This window comes from Zonotrichia albicollis, chromosome 10 (assembly GCF_047830755.1).
Source record: "Zonotrichia albicollis isolate bZonAlb1 chromosome 10, bZonAlb1.hap1, whole genome shotgun sequence".
Lineage (NCBI taxonomy): Eukaryota > Metazoa > Chordata > Aves > Passeriformes > Passerellidae > Zonotrichia > Zonotrichia albicollis.
Genome location: NC_133828.1, coordinates 6,134,789 through 6,152,504, shown reverse-complemented (window position 1 = coordinate 6,152,504; position 17,716 = coordinate 6,134,789). Strand labels below are relative to the sequence as shown.

Genomic DNA, 17,716 nt, shown 5'->3' with positions numbered 1-17,716 from the left:
ATGCTTAAGCTCTGCAAAGTAAGGGATAAGAAGAATATCTGCTGACAAGAAAACCAGCTAAAAAAGCAAAGTCTTCTCTAATGGAAGGGTTCTATAGGCAAGCTGCAAATAATGCTGCCCATCACCCCATGCCACACACTGAGACAATTATTTCCAATTTGTCAGGAGATGCATTTTCTATTTTCCACTGGCAGGGCTTCATTTGCCACCCCTGCTGTAATTAACACAGGGGTAGAGCTCTGTGTCTAGATGCTCCCACATCAGGGTGGCCATGCCAGGTGTGTCCTGGGGGAGAACTGGTGGGGAACACACGGAGAGTGGGCATGGATGTGGCAGGGCTGGAGCTGCCCCCTGCTTCTCCAGGCAGCTGCTGCCATATGAGGGTCTAACTCTCCCTGCTCCATCCTCAGCAGCTGCTGCCGTATGAGGTTCTAACTCTGCTCCATCCCCAGCAGCTGCTGCCGTACGAGGCTCCAGCTCCTTCAGCAGCAGAGCCTCTCCCTGACGCGGCCCCGGGGGTGGGAATGGATGGGGCTGGGTGGGAGGCGCCTGGACGGGAAGGTGGCTGGGTAAAAGGTGGCTGGATTGGGAGGGGGCCGGCTGGGAGCACAGCCTGGGATCCCCGCAGCATCCCTCGCACAGCCCGAGGGGCACAGGGCACCCCAGGTAAGTGCGGGAGCCAGCGGCGATGGAGCGGGCTCGCTCCGGGCGGGATGCTGCTCTCTGTCGCTGGCACACGGGCTCCTGTGCTGGAAAACCCAACTGCCACGATCACTTGGTTTGCTGCCTTCACGGGGAGGGTTTAAAGGGTTTTACGGCGAGTTTAAAGCAGGTTTCACTCTGCTGGCGCAAAGCAGGGTCGGATCAAGTAACTGCAGCATAAACAGTGTCCGCTTTCAAAACTCCTCCAATCTTCCTAGGGAGCCACGGCTAAGTTTCAATTATCACTGAAGAGAACAAGCCTGAGTGAATATTATTATTAACCGTACAAGTTTCTATCAGCCTGATTCAGAAAACAGTCCTGTTTTCTGAATTAAAAAGTTAAAGAGAAGTTAGAAGTCCTTCCCTTCCGTTTACGCATTTTTAAAGTTAACTGGCTTCAATTCAAACAGCAAGAAAACACAGAACGAAATAAATGGGGCAAATTCCAACAGCCAAAAGTGTAATGAAAGAAATGAGACAAATTCCTTGAACTGCACCCAACATGAGAATGAATCTCGGCTGCTCATTAGAGACTGCTGAGCAGGGGATGTTGGCAAATTAAATCATGGGAAGTAGAGGGAGGAAGAGAAAAAAGGGTCAATTATCTAAATCTCCTCTTATAAACTGCAAAACTTTGTTTTTTCAATATTGAAGGTAATAAAAATATATCGGTGGCAAACAGCAAAGCTTCCTTATGCACTTAAAATAAAAAGCAAAGAGTCAGGCATAGCAAAGGAATGGGTAAACACAGAATACACAATTGTGTTTTCAGGGTGGGTCAGCAGTGAGTAATTCTCATCCAAGGTACATCCAGGAGCTTCCTTCTTTACTATGTCTGGAAAAATTCTCACTTGGATTCCCCAGGGTAATTCAGATGTTGTTGGGTGTTTGAGTGCTGCTCATCTGGGTCAGAGGCTGACAAAGTTTTTAAAGCTCTCCCATCTACTTGTTACCAGTGTTGTGCCAACTTGTTTTTCATTAGTGCTCTTTGAAATGCTCAGATTTGCTATTTTTTCTCTTGAAAGTATCCTTGCTGTCTGAGAAGGTGGGGAGCATGGAGTGTACCAAAGCCAGTCTGCCTTGGAGGCACTATGGGTGGAAAATCAACCTTGGGACCTGCTCCAGGGGTCACCACTGCTCTTTGGGACTGCCACAATGAGAGCAATTATCAGGCATTGCTAATTGATTATGAGTTCTCAGCCATGGGTCTGGTAGCAGCACTCACTGGGGGAGGTGAATTGTCACCAGGCTTCACCATGCCCCTTCCTGCAGGAGCCTGTGGGATCTGAAGAGATTTGGCCCATGGGCTGCAAAACCAAAACGTGCCACAACTTGGATGTTTGTCACAGGCAAGGAAGGAAAATGGGCAAGGCCAGGCAGCTGATGCTGTCATTGGAAAGGGGCAGGAGAGGGATCTGGGCAGCTGCTCAGCATGATGGCTGTCCCTAGAAATAGTTCCTAGAAATCATCCTCCCTGCAGCAGAAAGAGAATAAGATAATGGTCAGGCAATGTGGATCTATCAGGAAGAAATTGTTCCAAGCCCATCTTTCTGCTGGTGTTCAGGGGAGAAGGAGATGGCACCATTCTCATAAACAAGTGAGGAAGACGTGGCCTTGATGAGACAGGTATTGGGTGAGTGGAAAACTGGTTGCACAGTCAGAAAATTTGTCAGAAGCTCACTGCCAGAAAGGGAGGCAATGGCAAATATGGATCTGAGCCTGTTGCTTTTGTTTCTGTTTATGGTTTGAAGGAGGGATGAGATTATTTGTGTTATTTGATGTGCAACTGGGAGGGACTTGAGCACAGCAGAGGCCAGATTTATAATTCAAAGGGACCAGAGGAGCAGTCTGGGAAAAGCCCCTGGTTTGAATTCCAGTCATGCTGGTGAGTGAAGGCAGCGGGTGCAGGGTCTCAGTGGAGCCAGGGAAATCATCCTGGCTGTGCTGGGAGCCAGGAAAAGCAATGGCTGGGAGGGTTTTGTGCTGCACTTCAGCACCAATGGGGTTTGGCTGGAGACAGTCCAAAGAGAACTGTAAAAATAGCAAGAGGTGGCTGGGATTTAACCTCTGCAGGAAAGGCAGAGGGAATGGTGAGAGACACCGAGGAAATGCAGTGCGTCCTTCAACATGGGGCCCCTGACGAGGGAGAGGGTTCCCCCTTCTCCTTGCCAGGTAGGACAAGATGTGATGAACTTAAATTGCAGTTTAAGAGAGGATAAAGACATCTTTGTGCTCTTTTTAAGGTACAGTCTTACACTTCCCCACTTGCCTTCCCCACTCTTGATTGCCTGTAAGCCTGGCTTAGCATAACATCTATTCCAGCAACTCACGTGGCTTTGGTGAATTAGCTACTTAACCCATGGGAATTGTACCATTATCTTCAGAAGAACTAGAAAAATAAAGTGCATTTATGAGGTTTTTATTGTTTTCACCCCACCATCAGCATTCCATTTAAGAACATCAAAAGATTAAAAAAACAGATGGAGACATCTGCCAGTGTCTCTGGAGATGAGTGTTGCACTTTCTTCTAATCCAGAGCCATGCCTTCACAAAACAGAGGAATTTTTTTTTTTTTTGTATTTAAGAACCATCTAAAGACCCTTTTACTGTGTTTAAACAGAGTCCTGTGTCAGCACAGTTAAAAAATGCTGGCACTTGCTCTGCACAGATTAAAGATGATAAATTACCCTTTGCTGCTTGGATCCCATTTGCAGTTTGTATTGCAAGGTTGTGCAACACTCCGAGGCAGCGGCAGGGCTGGGGACGTGGAGCAAAGTCCAGGTGCAGGCTGGATTTTCCCCTCCAGCACTTTTCATTCCTTCTCTAGCCCGGAGAGAAGAGCTGCAGGGAGCAGCCTGTCCCCTCCTGCAGCCTCCCAGCATGGCTTCACCCATGAGGAATCTGCTGACAGACCTTGACAGATACGTCCAGTCCTTCCGCGTCTTCCTGGAGAGATCCACGGAGCACCAGAGCATGCAGGGGTTCGTGGAGAGGCACCTGCCCGATGTCATAGCCAGGTAACCCCAGCCTGGCCTCAGGGACAGCCAGGGCCACAGTCCCAGGGGGTGCTGGCCTCGGGATTGCTGTTCCCTGCCCTGTCTGCTGGCCTGGGATAGATTCCATTTGCACACACAGCTCTTGATGGTGGCTCTCAGGATGGAGGCTGTCACAGACATGTTTTCTGAAAAATCCTTTTTTTAGGATTTTTTCTCCTGAGAAGCTGAGAGGCCTCAGGAACAAAATGTAAACAATGACATCTGCTGCTCTGGAATGCAACAGGTGCATCTGTGATTGGTCTCGTGGTTGTTTCTAATTAATGGCCAATCACAGGCGGCTGGCTCAGACTCTGTCTGACACACAAGCCTTTGTCATCATTCCTTCCTTTTCTATTCTTAGCCAGCCTTCTGATGAAATCTTTTCTTCTATTCTTTTAGTATAGTTTTAATATAATATATATCATAAAATAATAAATCAAGCCTTCTGAAACATGGAGTCAGATCCTCATCTCTTCCTCATGCTGGGACCCCTGTGAACACCGTCACAGGAGGCTGCCTAGCCAGGAGGAGATAAGGCTGCATTGTTTCCCTGCACACAAAAACAGCTGGCCCTGAATCAGCTCTGAAATGCTCTAACAGATACTGCATTCTAGCATCAAACTTGATGGAAAGCAGCTTTTTAAAAACAAGCTTTTCAGGTAATATTTAGGGTTTCTCTAGGATGGCTGGATCATGCTCCTGCTTTGCCTGCCAGTGTGTGTCCTTTGATGGACCCCTCACTTTGCAGGCTGGCCAGCATCAAATCCTGGCTCTGGAGAAGCTCTTCTCAGGGCTCAGGGCTTCATGGCACTGCCAAAGCCTCACTCAGGGATTTTTGGAGCATTGCACTTTCCCCTCTCCCTCCCCATTTTGCATAATGCAAAAGTTCTGTAAATAATTTTTAAGCTGCTGGTCCAGACCCCGAGGGCTCTGTTCCTCAGAGCACAGAGAAGGTGTTCACTTGCTTCTGCTTGTATTCCCTCATAATAAAAGCAAAATGCCACCTCTACAAATTACCAAAATAATCCAAAAGAACAGTTTGGAAATCATGAATGTCCAAAGGGGAAGAGTTCTGAATCTGATCCCTCCTGCCCACTCGCAGGCATGCCTGTGTACACACACATTACATTTGGGTTTTGCCCTGCAAATTTTACTCTTAATGGGATCTCCAGTGTCTCACATCATGCATGGAACCCTCTCTACTGGGCAGCTCTCCTAAAATGTATAAATAATGTTTTTCAGTATTGGAAATGGGAAGTCTACAATCAATGTTCTAAGCATTGGTGGTGGAGCAGGTACGTATGGACTTCAATATTGGTATGTCTTTTCCTTTATTTTTTTTCCTTAAGAATAGAGGACTAAAAGTTGCAAAAGGAGCAGAATGGGAGATAAGTCTTTCCTTGATAAGTCAGCTCCAGGGGACAGGTGGTGTTAGTTGGTGTGTGACCACATCATCTGAAAACAGCTTGTGCCTCACCACTCTGATTCCTCTGTGTCCTCCACAAAAACCTCTCCCTCTACACCATCACTCCTCAAAGGCAGAGAGAAGCTTTTAACTGCTCCACAGGGTTTCTACACAAAACCAAAACAAGACAAAACAAAACAAAAGCAGCAAAAAAATGCACCCAAATCCCAAACAAAATAATCTCTGAGATTCCTCAGAATATTGGATTTTAACCTGCATTAAAATATTCTCCCCTATGCCTTTATTGAGGTGATAGCTCCCATCACTGATATGTAAGAGCCATGGCTGAGCTCTGCTTTGCTGTGTTTGCTGACCACCATCAGTGTACAAGTTTCTGCTGGAGCTACTGCCCTCCAAAACATTGGGGCTGAGCATGAGCTCCAGAAGAAATACAAATAAGAAGTCTTTTGTCTGACATTCACTGAGTGGAAAAACAATACCAGTAAGATCAAGTAGCTTTTCATTAAGTTCTTGCTTAAGTGGCCTCATAATTAAAACCTATGTTTCCTTCTCTGCCCATTAAGTCACCACACTTAAATTTTATATGAACAGTTAAATCTAGTTTCAATGCTATAGTCATACCATCACCAAAGACTAACCTCAGTTTTGTTAGTGTCTCCTCCATAAAGTAATTGTATGTAAATGGAAAGTAATTGTATGTAAATGGTTGGCATTAGCTATAAAACAGACAGTGTGACAGAGCAGGAACATTGCTCTCCAAAGGAAAGCATTCCTCTGGAAAAAAAAGAGAGAAAAGAGAGAAGGAGGGAAGGAAGGAAGGAAGGAAGGAAGGAAAGGGAGGGAAAGGGAGAGAGAAAGAGAGGGAGGGAAAGGGAGAGAGAAAGAGAGGGAGGGAGAAAGAAGGGGAGAAAGAAAGATTTTTAACAGGAACACTTTACTTAGTGCGGTACTTCACTCTTTGGCCAGAGGCAGACCAGTTTGCCATCAATCAATACATCACTTTGTGATCTAAAAATCCCCAGATCACCCAACCCCATCTGCTCACTGGTTTGTTCTCACCAGGGGCTGATCCTGGCTGCTGTGGAGGGCAGTGATGGAGCTGCTGCCCCAGCGCCACCTGCCCCTGCTCTTCTCAGGAAGGAGGCACAGAAAAAAGCTTTTCCTCTCCTTTTTTCCATCTCGGGAGGCAAGAACCCATTACTGCAGCATCCCATCCCATTAGATCCCATCCCATTAGATCCCATCCCATTCCAGCTGCCCGAGCACCGCTGCCTTATTAAGTTCACACTCCGGCACGCCGCTCTCTGTACCTTTAAAAACCATCAAAGGCATCAGCGCTGCTGTAAAGGAGCAACTGGGCTATAAACCATCCCGTTACGTAAAATGTTTAATTAGAAACTTAATGGCGAACATAGTGGTAGCCTTCAAAAGGTAATTGTGTTGGAGAGTTTAAATAATTTGGATAGTCTAATTGCCAAATTGTTGATAATGCAAGCTGCCACCAATCTGAGTGTAAAATGCCTCGGGACGCTTGTTTGCATATAAAAGAGCTAAAAGTGAAGTCATTTAAGGCTGTGGATTAAATTATGAATCAAAGGGGTGGGTTTTTTGGTTAAAAGCAGTACAAGGGTGATTTGGCCACACAAGAGCAGAAGGGAATATTTTAACCTATCTGCATATGGAAATACAAAATTCAGTTTATTTATTTTTTAATCAGGACCTGCACAGCCTTTTCAAAGGACTAATCATTTTATGGGAAGTTGGTAAAGCAACCAAAAATCAAACTATTGCAGTAGTTAATTTAAAATTCTGTGTTCCCAAATTTTACCATGGCAGACTACAGAGTACAGGGCTTGCAGCGATAGCAAAGCTGCAGCTCTTTCTGCTGCCTCAGCAATTCAATTTCCCTCCCTCAAAGAACCTGCTTCCAGAGATGCCATGTGAATATTGGTGTTGCTGTTTGTTTTAAGACATGGAAGTCTGAGAAAATGCAACTCTTTCTCACTTTATGTCCTCTGGGCACTAATGAACAATTTAGTGCCCAGTGTTTTCCTTTTGTTCCTCAAATATTCTGCAGGATGGAACCAATGCTGAAGTGGTGGGAGTCCGTGGCTCTGAAAATGGTGAGAGTGGGCAGAGGCTGTGCAGCTCCTCCTTCCACAGCCCCTCAGCAAGGGCCTGCCTGGCCATCAGGGTGGCCTTCCGCTCAGAGCAAAACTTTGTTCATTTGTAGGGAATTCTATAACATTGCAAGCACAAGTAGGGAATTCTATACTTGCAAGCACAAGTAAATCTTCCAGGGCAAAGCTAGATATTTACTTGTAATACAACCCCTGGATCTATTATTCACTGTAGTTACCCTCTGTTTCACTCTTTCTTACCTTAATTTATTCTTCTGTTGTTTTTTCCACCTAAAATCTATCCAAGCACAATAAGCAGAGGTTGGAGAAAGTCGAGCAAGCCAGCTGGATATTGTCCCTGGACTCATGCCTCAGTCAGAAATATCATCCCCCTGAGTTTCCTCCACTGCAGATGGGGTGAGATGGCTGAGAATGATGGGGCTATTTTTAAATTCTGAAATCTTGGATCTACCAGTACATCCATCAATAAAACAATTACAGCTGGCCTGAGCAGTGTTTAGAGAGAACTCTTCCTCAACAGAAACATGAAACACAGGAATCTCTGGGGTATTCTGTAAACAAGGGTTAGCTAAACACAAATGGTATGTGCTCCATTCATCATTCTTTTGGGAAAAGTCAGAGGACACTGAAGACAAACAGATATGAGTGTTGTCTCTGATCCCAGTGTAAACACATATTCCCTTTCCCTCCTCCACGTGACCTTGTAGCCAGTGAGGTGCCTGGCTAGAAATGCTCCTACTGACTCCTGAGCAATCCTGCCAAGTTTGCTGGAGACATCAGAACTGGCACTGTGAGAGCCCTGCAGGATCTCCTCCTCGAGGTTAAACCATGTCCAGAAAAGGAGAGGTCAAGCATGACTGTGTCAGGTTTGGCTCTGGTGGTGCCACGAAGAGAGGAGAAATGAAGAGATTTGGGACTGATATTTACATTTTTCTCAACTCCTAGAGCTCAATCTTCAGTTACAACCTACTGAGAACACAAAGCAGCTGCTTGGCCCTGTGTGGTGCACCTGCACATAAATGACAGAAGTCAGTCCACCAAGCTGGGGATGTGATGGTGGTGGAGATTTCCTTTGCCTGAGCTTTGTTTTAGTCTCTGTTTTGTGTCTCCTGCTTCTTTAGGTGAGATGGACTTGCAGATCCTCTCAAAAATACGAGCCAGGTATCCTGGGGCCACCATCAACAACGATGTGATAGAGCCAAGTGCTGACCAAATCTCCAAGTACAAAGGTATTTTTACATTAAATAAATAAAAATTACATTAATTATTTTATACACATTTAAAAGTGCTGAAAGGTGGATGACCCTATGTTCAAATGCCTTCTTGTCAGAACTGTCTCTCAAAAGTTAAAAAATTCAAAATTTCATGTTTTTTGCAATCATTGCTTCTCAACAATGTTCCCTCTCATTGAAATCTTAGTCTCTTACACTGCAAAGATCTCTGAATGGCAAATGCTTGCCTGGATAGACTTTAAAAGCTAAACAAGGTGGGAAGAGATGGGTGATTTTATGGGAATGGAGTGAAATCCCAGCATTTCAGAAAGTTTTTCCACTTCAACTTGTGTTGAATCAGGATCCTTCCTCAGCATCAAAGGGAAAGTTTTAGTGTCTCATGGTGATTCTCTCACATCTTAAAACTCATTTCCAATAAATACCTAAAGCTCACAGTGGGGCACTAAATTAGTAACCAGGCTTTGAATTAGAAAACACAGAAAGAAAGCAGGAGTGATAGGAAAGGCTTTTACCTTGTGCTCTGGGCTCAGAGCTTCTTCCCTTCCCCAGCCCAAAGGTCTAAGCAGCATCCATGGAGGAAAATGGAACATTTTCTGAGGAGGATTGAGTGTTAACGAGGGTACTTTGATCAAATTGCCCTACAAAGTGAGCATTAAACAGCAACGCAGGGTTGGATTATCACTGGATTAGAGCCCACCGGGATTCACCTCCAGGTGGTGCTGAGGGAGGTGACACCGGCCCTGAGCAGAGCTCACCTGGCCAGAGAGCCATCCCAAATGGATGTGACAGCAAGGAATGGACCTCAGCAGCTGAGTCTCTTGCTGGAAATGCTCCAACCCATGGTAAATACCAGGCTGTGAAACCACACTGTAAATCTCCAGTCTTGCTCTTGCTTGAATCCTTAAAAATGACGCATTCCCAGTGTGAATCAGCTTGTGGAAGTCAAAGGAAAAAAAAAAAGCAGCATCCCTTTCTCCTGCAGTGAGGTAGCTCAGAATCACTGGAATCAGCAAAGACTCCCAGGACAAACCTAATTTTTTAAGATCTTTCTCAATTTAACACAGACCTGATCTTTTAAAAGATGTCTTGTGCAAAATCCCCAGTGCTCTTATATTCCTGCAGGCTGAAGTGGTGAAGGGTGGGCAACACAACATCTTCTCTGTTTGTAAGACAGTTTGTGCACTTGAGCAAGGAATTTCTGTCCTGTCTGGGCTACACTGGACTGGATTTGCTCTGAATCTTCAGTGGTCCCACCATCCACTGCCAGTTAACTGGCAGTCCTATCCTAGTGCAGTGAGTTTCTTTACAGAAGAAAGTTAAAGAAAATATAAAATGTTGTCCTTATTTTAAGTTTTATGCTAAACTAGAAATGAAATATTCATCTGAATTTCTTTCTTTAAACTCTCTTATTTGGTAATTAATCATGTCCCCAGTAGCTACCGTTAATTAGGTTTCTGAGGCCTAAGATTTTCTGTAGAGAATTAGAAACACTATCTGCACCTCTGAGGTTTCAGTAGTTGTGTTTTCTGCCTCACCAAATGCTTTCTCCATGGGAAGGAGAAGCCAAGCTCACGAGAGAATCTCCTTGGGATGTGCAGTGGTGACAAACTCAGGTTTCTCTGAGGCTGTGGCATGGGATGGAGGCTTTCCTCAAAAAGGCTGTGCCTTTCCCTCACTCCTGATGGAACTCCTTGGTGGCCATGGTTGGAGTGTTGGTGGCCCCACATCTGAGCTCCATCACCAGCACAGCTGCCAGTTCTGATGGCACCCATCAGGTACACAACAGCTCCTGGCTGGGAAAAGAACCTGGGGTGAGCCCAGCGGAAAAGGAAGAAAAACTTTTCATGATGGGTTCAGATGAATATTCAGGCAGAAATTCACCACAATCCCATAATGAATTTGCACTGCCTAGTGTTTGGACTTTGAAGGCCCAGCCTGGAAAGCAATTCAGTTTTCTTCCCAGCTCCCCCTTGCAGACAGATCCACAATTAAACTGAACCAGACTGCCCTGGATTATTGGTGAGGGGATAAGAGCTGCTCCTGAGCTTAGAGCAGCAAATCAAATCTGGACTGCCAGTGCTGGGGCCAGTGGCTGATAAATGGAAGCTAACAGAGTAACAGTGGCAGCATCTGAAAGGGGTGGCCCATTTCCAGGCTCAGAAGAGAGGAGATAAGCACTGATGGAGCATTTCTCATCTGCCTGACGGGGACGTGTCCAAATCAGAGCCCAGAGGGAGGAACATTGTCATTAGTGCTGTAAAGGCTCTGGTCTTAGCAAACTGTGCTGTTCTGAACATGTGTTCTGTAGCTAAGGCTCAGCCTGCCTTTGGGCCATGTAAGTTTTAAATTGATGCTAACTCCAGTGAAGCACAGGAACTGAATCAGGGGCTGCTTTGGCCTCCAGCAATGCTGAGCAGCAGCACAGTGAGAGGAGCTCCATATGCCAGCAGATGGACATTAGTATTCCCTACATTATGAAATTACCTCTCACTTTTGCTCCCATAAAAACAAAGGGAATGCAGTGATGAGCAAGGCCCTCAGTGTAACTTATTGTTTGAATCCACTTGTCCAAAATTCTCTTTTCCTCAGCTGCTGATGTGCATTGTACTGAGGTCTGAGGACACTCCATGTGTCACTCCTTAAAGCTCTTTGCTTTAAAACACTGTCATCCCTTTTGCCTGAAGCAGCTGGTCAGAACTGTGGGCTCCTGAAAAATTGTTTCAACACAGAAGCTACTGACTGTCAAGAGAAGGGTCCTTGCTTTTGGAACAAAGCTCCTTCCCTCTCCTGCCATCCCAGTTACTCAAATTTAGAAGAACACATTTGCTCTTTCTGCCCTTCTCAACCTTTTAATTGTGCTTCTCTTCTAAAGAAACTCCTGCTTGCATCCATCCTCAAGCACCTGTTTTTATTTGGGGAAAATCCTCCACCATGGCTTGACTCCTGCTCAGCCATGTGGGTTTTTTGTGGCCCCCACATAAGTGCTGGGGACATCAACCCTTCTATTCCCCATGAAATGTGCTGCTTGTGGCCTCATAACAATTAATCCAAATCAACATCTTTTAATTCAGCTTGAGCCAGTCATGGGGAAGAAATGACTTCTATTTTTTTTAGCTCAGGTAAACACCAGAAGAGCCCAAATGAGGGAGCAAATGGAAAAGCAACAGACTCTCTTGAGATTTTGTCCTGTAAATCCCTCTACAGCCTTCTCCTCACATGTGGGCTAAAACTTTAAGATATTCCACTGTTGTGTTAAACTGGTTCCTAAACTCTCTACCTAAATAGGGCTTTTGGATGTATTAAAGCTCTGAGTGGAAATCAGCCCCCTATTTGCAATTGAGATAACTCTGCCCTGCCTTCTCCTCTGTTTCAGAACGTGTGGCTCAGGCATCAAACCTCGAGAACATAAAGTTTGCCTGGCACAAGGAGACAGCTGATGAATATGAAAGTCGAATGAATGCAGAAAAGAAGACTAAAAAATGGGACTTCATTCACATGATCCAGGTAAGAGTCTCTGCAAAGAAAATGCTGCCAAAGACTCAGCTGTTAAAAGTATGCATGAAGTATGTGACCTCATTATCCACTTGTAGGGGAAGAAAGGTGAGTTTACTTCCCAGTAATTTGAAGTACTTTAGCATAAATGAACTGCAAAACTGAAAAGCAGCTTTGAGCACAGTAGCCCTATTAACCAGGCTGTGGGTGGCAGTCAACTAAGAATACATTTTAGCTGATGTCTTCAAAAGCTCCTTGTCCTCTCCATGAAATTGCCTTTGTGTTCCCAAAGCCTTCACTGAAGAAAGGCAAATCTCTTCCTCTCAGGTTGATGAATAACATGAGCTCAGAGCTGGCAGTGCCAGAGAGCAGGCAGGGCATGTCAGCCCTGAGCCTGCAGTGGGAGCCCACTGCCCACTGCTTCCTAAGGTGCCTCATTGTCCCTGCCTTTCTGCAGGATTGCCCCTATTTGGATCCTTTTAACAGTGTTATAGTAGTCACCAGGATGGCACTGCGTGTCTCTAAGCATCTCTGCTTTTTCCAGATGCTCTACTATGTGAAAGATATTCCAGCAACCGTCCGGTATTTCCACAGCCTTCTGGAATCACAGGGAAAGCTCCTCATCATCCTGGTGTCAGGTGAGAGCTGCTCCCCCAGCACTGCTCAGTCAGGAGAGGGCTCTTTGGGGCTCCTGTGTGTGGCACAGGCCACAGAGGTGAGCAGACATCCCCTGAAACCTGCCCGCTGCCTGTGTCTGCGTGGATTTATGAGCCAAAACCCCGCACCACAGGCACAAAACATCCCTCACTGCCTTCCCCATCCTGCAGCCTGCCCAGTGATGGATGGCAGCAGGGGCCCTGCAGCAGGAGAGGCTCCATCCTGCAGCTCTCACTCACAGGAGCCCCTTCAGCCTCTGCTGTGTGCTGGAAAAGGTTTCCAGGCTGGGCACTGCATTTTCTCTCTCCCAGAGACTCTGGCATTAAGCAAACGGCGGCGGGGGCTCGGAAGTGCCATACAGCAGGTGTTGGAGCACATATGGTTCATTTTCTTTTCAAACTGCCCATTTTCTTAATATCATCATTTTGGGTACCAAACAGCGTTCTCAGGCTGTTTCAGATCTCGCAGAGATGCTCTGTGGTCAATCCAGCAGGAAAGTGTTGCAGCAGAGTAAACGACAACCATTTAATACTGTGGGCAAGGTATGCCAGAGACAGTGCAGTGGTGGAGTCTAATTTGACTCTAGAAAGCCTTTAATTTGCCCCAAAAGCTGTGGAAATTTCAGCTGTGTAAACAGTCACATCTAGCAACTCTGAAAGCCATGTTAAGCATTATTTGTTCAGAGGTTTAAGCTTAATTTCTCATTGAATTTGGCCACCTCTGCAAACGTGATGAAGTTCCTTTTATTTTGTTCATGAAGGATCCAGTATAAAGTGATACTTCTGACCTGAATTTATTCAACTACATTTTTTTCCCCAAATGATTTTGGTTTGAAGTGTTTTCAAGCACTTTACAACAAGAAATCTGTGTTTGAAATGATTTTAAAAAACCTGTTCATGTTCTTTGGCTGCACAAGAATAGATCGCAATATCAGAGTATTGCTGATTACCTGAATATAGTTAATTAAAACTCTTCCAGTTGCTTATCCTGTCCCTTTGGATATTCATAAAATGTGAATACAGGAAAGAATGTGTGCCTATTCAAAATTAAAGCTGTTAAAGTTCTGAGTTCATGGAAAGTGTTTGAAGTCCTCTCTGGGCCAGATGACTCTGTGTTTTCTGGTGCCACAGAAATGGCTGGGGGCAACAAAAAGGTGGGAGAGAGGAGCAGGACACAGAACAGCAGAGGGGAAAAGAAAGGGAAAACCTTGATGAAAACAAGAGAATAGAGAGGGGAAAGAAGAAGTGCTATTAAAATGAGTGCTGAAGCAAAAGGAGTTACTGAAAGATCATCAGAACAAAGCTAATTTCACACAAAAGTAATGTCATCCCCAACACAAACTCATCAGGTAATTAAAGCCAGCCTGGGAGCAGGGCTGGCAGGAGAGGTGCAGGTGGCAGTCCCGATGTGCAGGGGCTGTGGCTCTGTGCAGAACAAAACCTTCCCAGAGCCATCCCGGGAATGCTGCCTTCAGGTAGGGGATAATTGCTGGGCACTGACACCGGCACATTTCCTGCAATTAGTGCTCACGTTCAGGTTCCACCGGGTGAAAGAAAATATTGTTGCCTCCCTTCTAAACACCAAACTGTTTATTTGACTGTAAATAACTGTTTGCAGATAAAGCAACAAGTAACTGGTTTTAGTACCTAGGGAGAATTATTGTTGTAACTTTCAAGAGCTGCTCATTAGGCTCAAAGTTATTTTCATCCTGTCCAGTCATTCTGAGTAAATGATTTACAGTAGAAATACCAAATCAGGGATACAGGCTGGGGGAAAATAAAGATGTGAAGATGTATGTGGGGACTTTCCAACTTACCCAGCTGGTTTGCTTTAAAATTTGTCTCTGGAGAAGAGGAACACAAGTGTGAGCTGCTCTGGCCTCAGCTGGAGGCTCAAGGAGGGTGCTGCAGCTCCAGGGTAGGTGCCCACCCTCTCCTGCAGCCCCCAAACCTGAGGAACAGAAGCAGAGGGGCAGCCAACTCCACCGTGCCCCAGGACACGTCCCAGCTCTGGGAAGATCCCACTTGCATTGATGACAACTGCTAAAAACCCCAGAAAATCAAAAGTGCTTTGAAATCGTGTTTTCCCTTAACTCTGAGTGTTTTTCTGATGGTTTATCTCTCAGGAAAGAGTGGCTGGGAAACACTGTGGAAGAAGTATGGCTCTTCCTTCCCTCTGGAGGATCTTTGCTGCTATGTTTCCTCTGGTGATTTGCCCAGGATGCTGGATTCAGCTGGGCTCAAGTACCAGCTCTACGAGCTGCCATCCCACTTGGACATAACCAGCTGCTTTACTGAAGGGGACAAAGATGGGGAGCTCTTGCTGGATTTCCTGACAGAAACACTTGACTTCACTAAAACTGCCCCTCCTGAGCTAAAGCGTCAGGTGATGGAGGAGCTGAGAAAGCCTGGCTGCAGTGAAATCAGAGATGGGAAGGTGTTTTTCAATAACAGCCAGGGTGTAATAGTGGTTGAGCCATGAGTTAACCTCTTCTTGATTCAAAGCAAAGAGATACAAACTGTTGACAGCTGAAATGTATTTTTTCATCTTTTATAAATGGCTTCATTTACTTCAGCACTGGCAATAATTTTTGGAGCTTGTTAAGAAATCAGTATTGACATCTGTTTTTATAAGTGAGCTTTAATACTTGATTAATTCTGCACTAATCTATGACTGTGCAACTGACTAGGCAGTAAATTGTGCTTTATCATACAGATGTTGTGTAATCGGCTATAACTCAGACCATCCACTCAGGCACTGCAGAAACTGAAGGAATTATTCCTTAGGAATAGTTGTTCCTAAGGAATAATCCAAAGCTGCATGTGGTTCCACCATCTTCATTTAAAAACTCTCTGCACACTAAACAACAAATTGCAGTTTGTTGGTGCAGCTGGCAGGCTCAGAATGACCAACCATTGGGTGGATCTTTGATGGGATTTCTTGAGCTTGTGGCTTCCAGATCTCACACCTGCAGCTACCGGAGGTGTATTCATACCTGCATGTTCAGTGTCTGCTGCTCCTGCCTCTGCAGGCATCTCCATTCAATGGCACTGCTCCCCCTTTCTGTGTCTTTACTTTATGATGTTTCTGCAGAACAAGTTGTGTGGTGCTAGAGAGGGAAGCAAGGGGAGAGGGGTGAGGCACAGGGTTGGTGACAAATGTCCTGGAGAGGGGGATTGCAGTGCTGAGCCCTGATGCAGAGCCTTTGTTGGGAATGAGCTGCTGCAGCTGCACAGAGCTTTTTTTGTGTTTTTAATTAACCACACAATGCTTCTGGTCCCAGCCTTCCCCTGGCCTGTGAGCTTTGTAATAAGGAAAATGTAAAAATAAACTCTGATATCAAAATGATGGTTCCAGTAGCATTTTTTAATTTCATTTTCAATGGTATTGTACAGGTATCAGGTACATCTATTCACTCTGCAAGGTATTCAGCAAGAAGGGGGTTTCACCTCCTCAGCCTCTTCTCCATGTGAGCCTGTTGTGGTTGATGCATTTGTTTTGCTAAATGATTTTATGGTTTTCAGAAGTGTTTTCTCTCTACAAGGCACAATGCATAGTGGGATACAATAGAGATGCTTGAATGGATTTAACAGCCTGAATACTCGATTTATCCCCTGAGACAGGTGTGATTTCTGCCATTGCAATAATTTGATTCAGTGTTGAAATGGTTTACTTTAGGTAATACTTTAGCTGCAAGGAATTGTGTTATATTTTTGCACACACATTTCTGATACAATATAGATTATTAATCATTTGAAGTGATTTCAAGAGATCATATTGGGCGTAATAGCTGTTTATATTTATTTTAGGGCAAGTTATTTGAAACACAAACATCTCCTGGTGCTCAAATGTTAATTCAGGTGGAGTTTAGAACGTTTCCATGATAATCCTCTGTTGGACAGGACAAAATTTATTACCACTTTACCCAGTTCTGTGCACAGGCTCCTGCATTAGGAGACCTCAGTGTATCTGTGAGCTGCTGTGGTCACATGCCAGAGCAGGAATGAAAGAAAATTTCCCATTAGAACAGATTGCTGCACACATTTCTAATGGCAAACAAATTAAAGTTACATTTATTTTCGTGGCTCTTTTGGGCTGTCAATGACCTTTTCTAAATGATGCCTACAAAGCAGGTGACTGCTGAATATTGCCACATCAACCCTGTCAGGGGTGAGGTATCTCAGGGAGCCACAGAAATGCCAGAACAAAACCAAAAAAACACTAATCCAGCAACAAAACCCAGCAATAAGGTGCCCTTGAAGATCCTGCTGTTTTATTGTTTATCAGACTTTAAAAAAAAAAAACTGAAAAAACAACAAAATGAGAAAAAGGGGTTTGGTCTGAAAATGTGGAAGAGAGCTGGAAAGATGAGAAGCAGCAGAGCTGATCTGGAGAGAACAGAGGAGGATTTAACCGCACACACACACACACAAATATTCAGTGTGGATGCACAGAGAGCTTCTTCCCCTGTTTGCTTCTGAGGAGAATTTCATTAAAATTGGGAGGGGGAAAATACAGTAAACTCCATTTTGTATCTTACAACTGCTTGTGTTAAGGGGCTGGGGGAAAACTGAATCAGCAGAGCACCCTTAAGGGGTAAATTAGTTTTAATTTTAAATTTTTAACACACACATTTTCAAGAAGCAAGTACTTTAAGTATTTTTAGAAGGAAATGAATGTGGGGAAGCACAGTTTTATGCTCATTTTACCATAAAAACCGAAGGACATTTTGTAAATCTCTCAAACAACTTCCTAACAGAGTGGAGAACCACATTTTCATGTGAGAATCACCCTAAATTGTACAGTGAGACTCTGCTATTCCACAGCAGGGATGGGAAGTACAGTTTGTCCATGGACTGGGATTTGCACAGCAGTCTGTGCCAGAGCCTCATCATTTCCCCAATTCCATGTTTCACTGGCTTGTACCCCTAAAAAAATAATTTGTGGGCTTTCTACAGCGGTTCATTGAGAATAATAGTATTAAACCAGCACATTACTTACTGGATCTAGTTTGGCTTCAGAATACCTGTA

At 44.8% G+C, this 17,716-nt stretch overlaps 1 protein-coding gene across 3 annotated transcripts; it reads left to right on the top strand.

Annotated features, from left to right (window-relative positions):
- Positions 1 to 508: 508 nt before the first annotated feature.
- LOC102074954 (histamine N-methyltransferase) lies at positions 509 to 16,033 on the top strand. Of its 3 annotated transcripts, none has more exons than XM_005487898.4 (7): positions 512 to 666; positions 3,530 to 3,719; positions 4,980 to 5,032; positions 8,426 to 8,533; positions 11,910 to 12,040; positions 12,573 to 12,666; positions 14,811 to 16,033. In XM_005487898.4, the coding sequence occupies exons 1-7, from the start codon at positions 525 to 527 to the stop codon at positions 15,164 to 15,166; spliced, it is 1,074 nt and encodes a 357-aa protein (XP_005487955.2). In that variant the 5' UTR covers positions 512 to 524; the 3' UTR covers positions 15,167 to 16,033. The 3 variants fall into 3 exon arrangements, with proteins under 3 accessions (XP_074403990.1, XP_005487955.2, XP_005487954.2); XM_005487897.4 differs by lacking the exon at positions 512 to 666 and adding an exon at positions 2,722 to 2,874; XM_074547889.1 differs by lacking the exons at positions 8,426 to 8,533; positions 11,910 to 12,040; positions 12,573 to 12,666; positions 14,811 to 16,033 and adding an exon at positions 7,591 to 8,396 and having other exon boundaries at positions 509 to 666; positions 4,980 to 5,054.
- The last annotated feature ends 1,683 nt before the right edge of the window (positions 16,034 to 17,716 follow it).

Bases quoted from the DNA above. Each gene is read 5' to 3' on its own strand.
- LOC102074954 (XM_005487898.4), top strand. From the start codon at position 525: ATGGATGGGGCTGGGTGGGAGGCGCCTGGACGGGAAGGTGGCTGGGTA. The intron at 8,534-11,909 runs GTATTTTTACAT...CCTCTGTTTCAG, and splicing joins CCAAATCTCCAAGTACAAAG to AACGTGTGGCTCAGGCATCA. The intron at 12,667-14,810 runs GTGAGAGCTGCT...TTTATCTCTCAG, and splicing joins CCTCATCATCCTGGTGTCAG to GAAAGAGTGGCTGGGAAACA.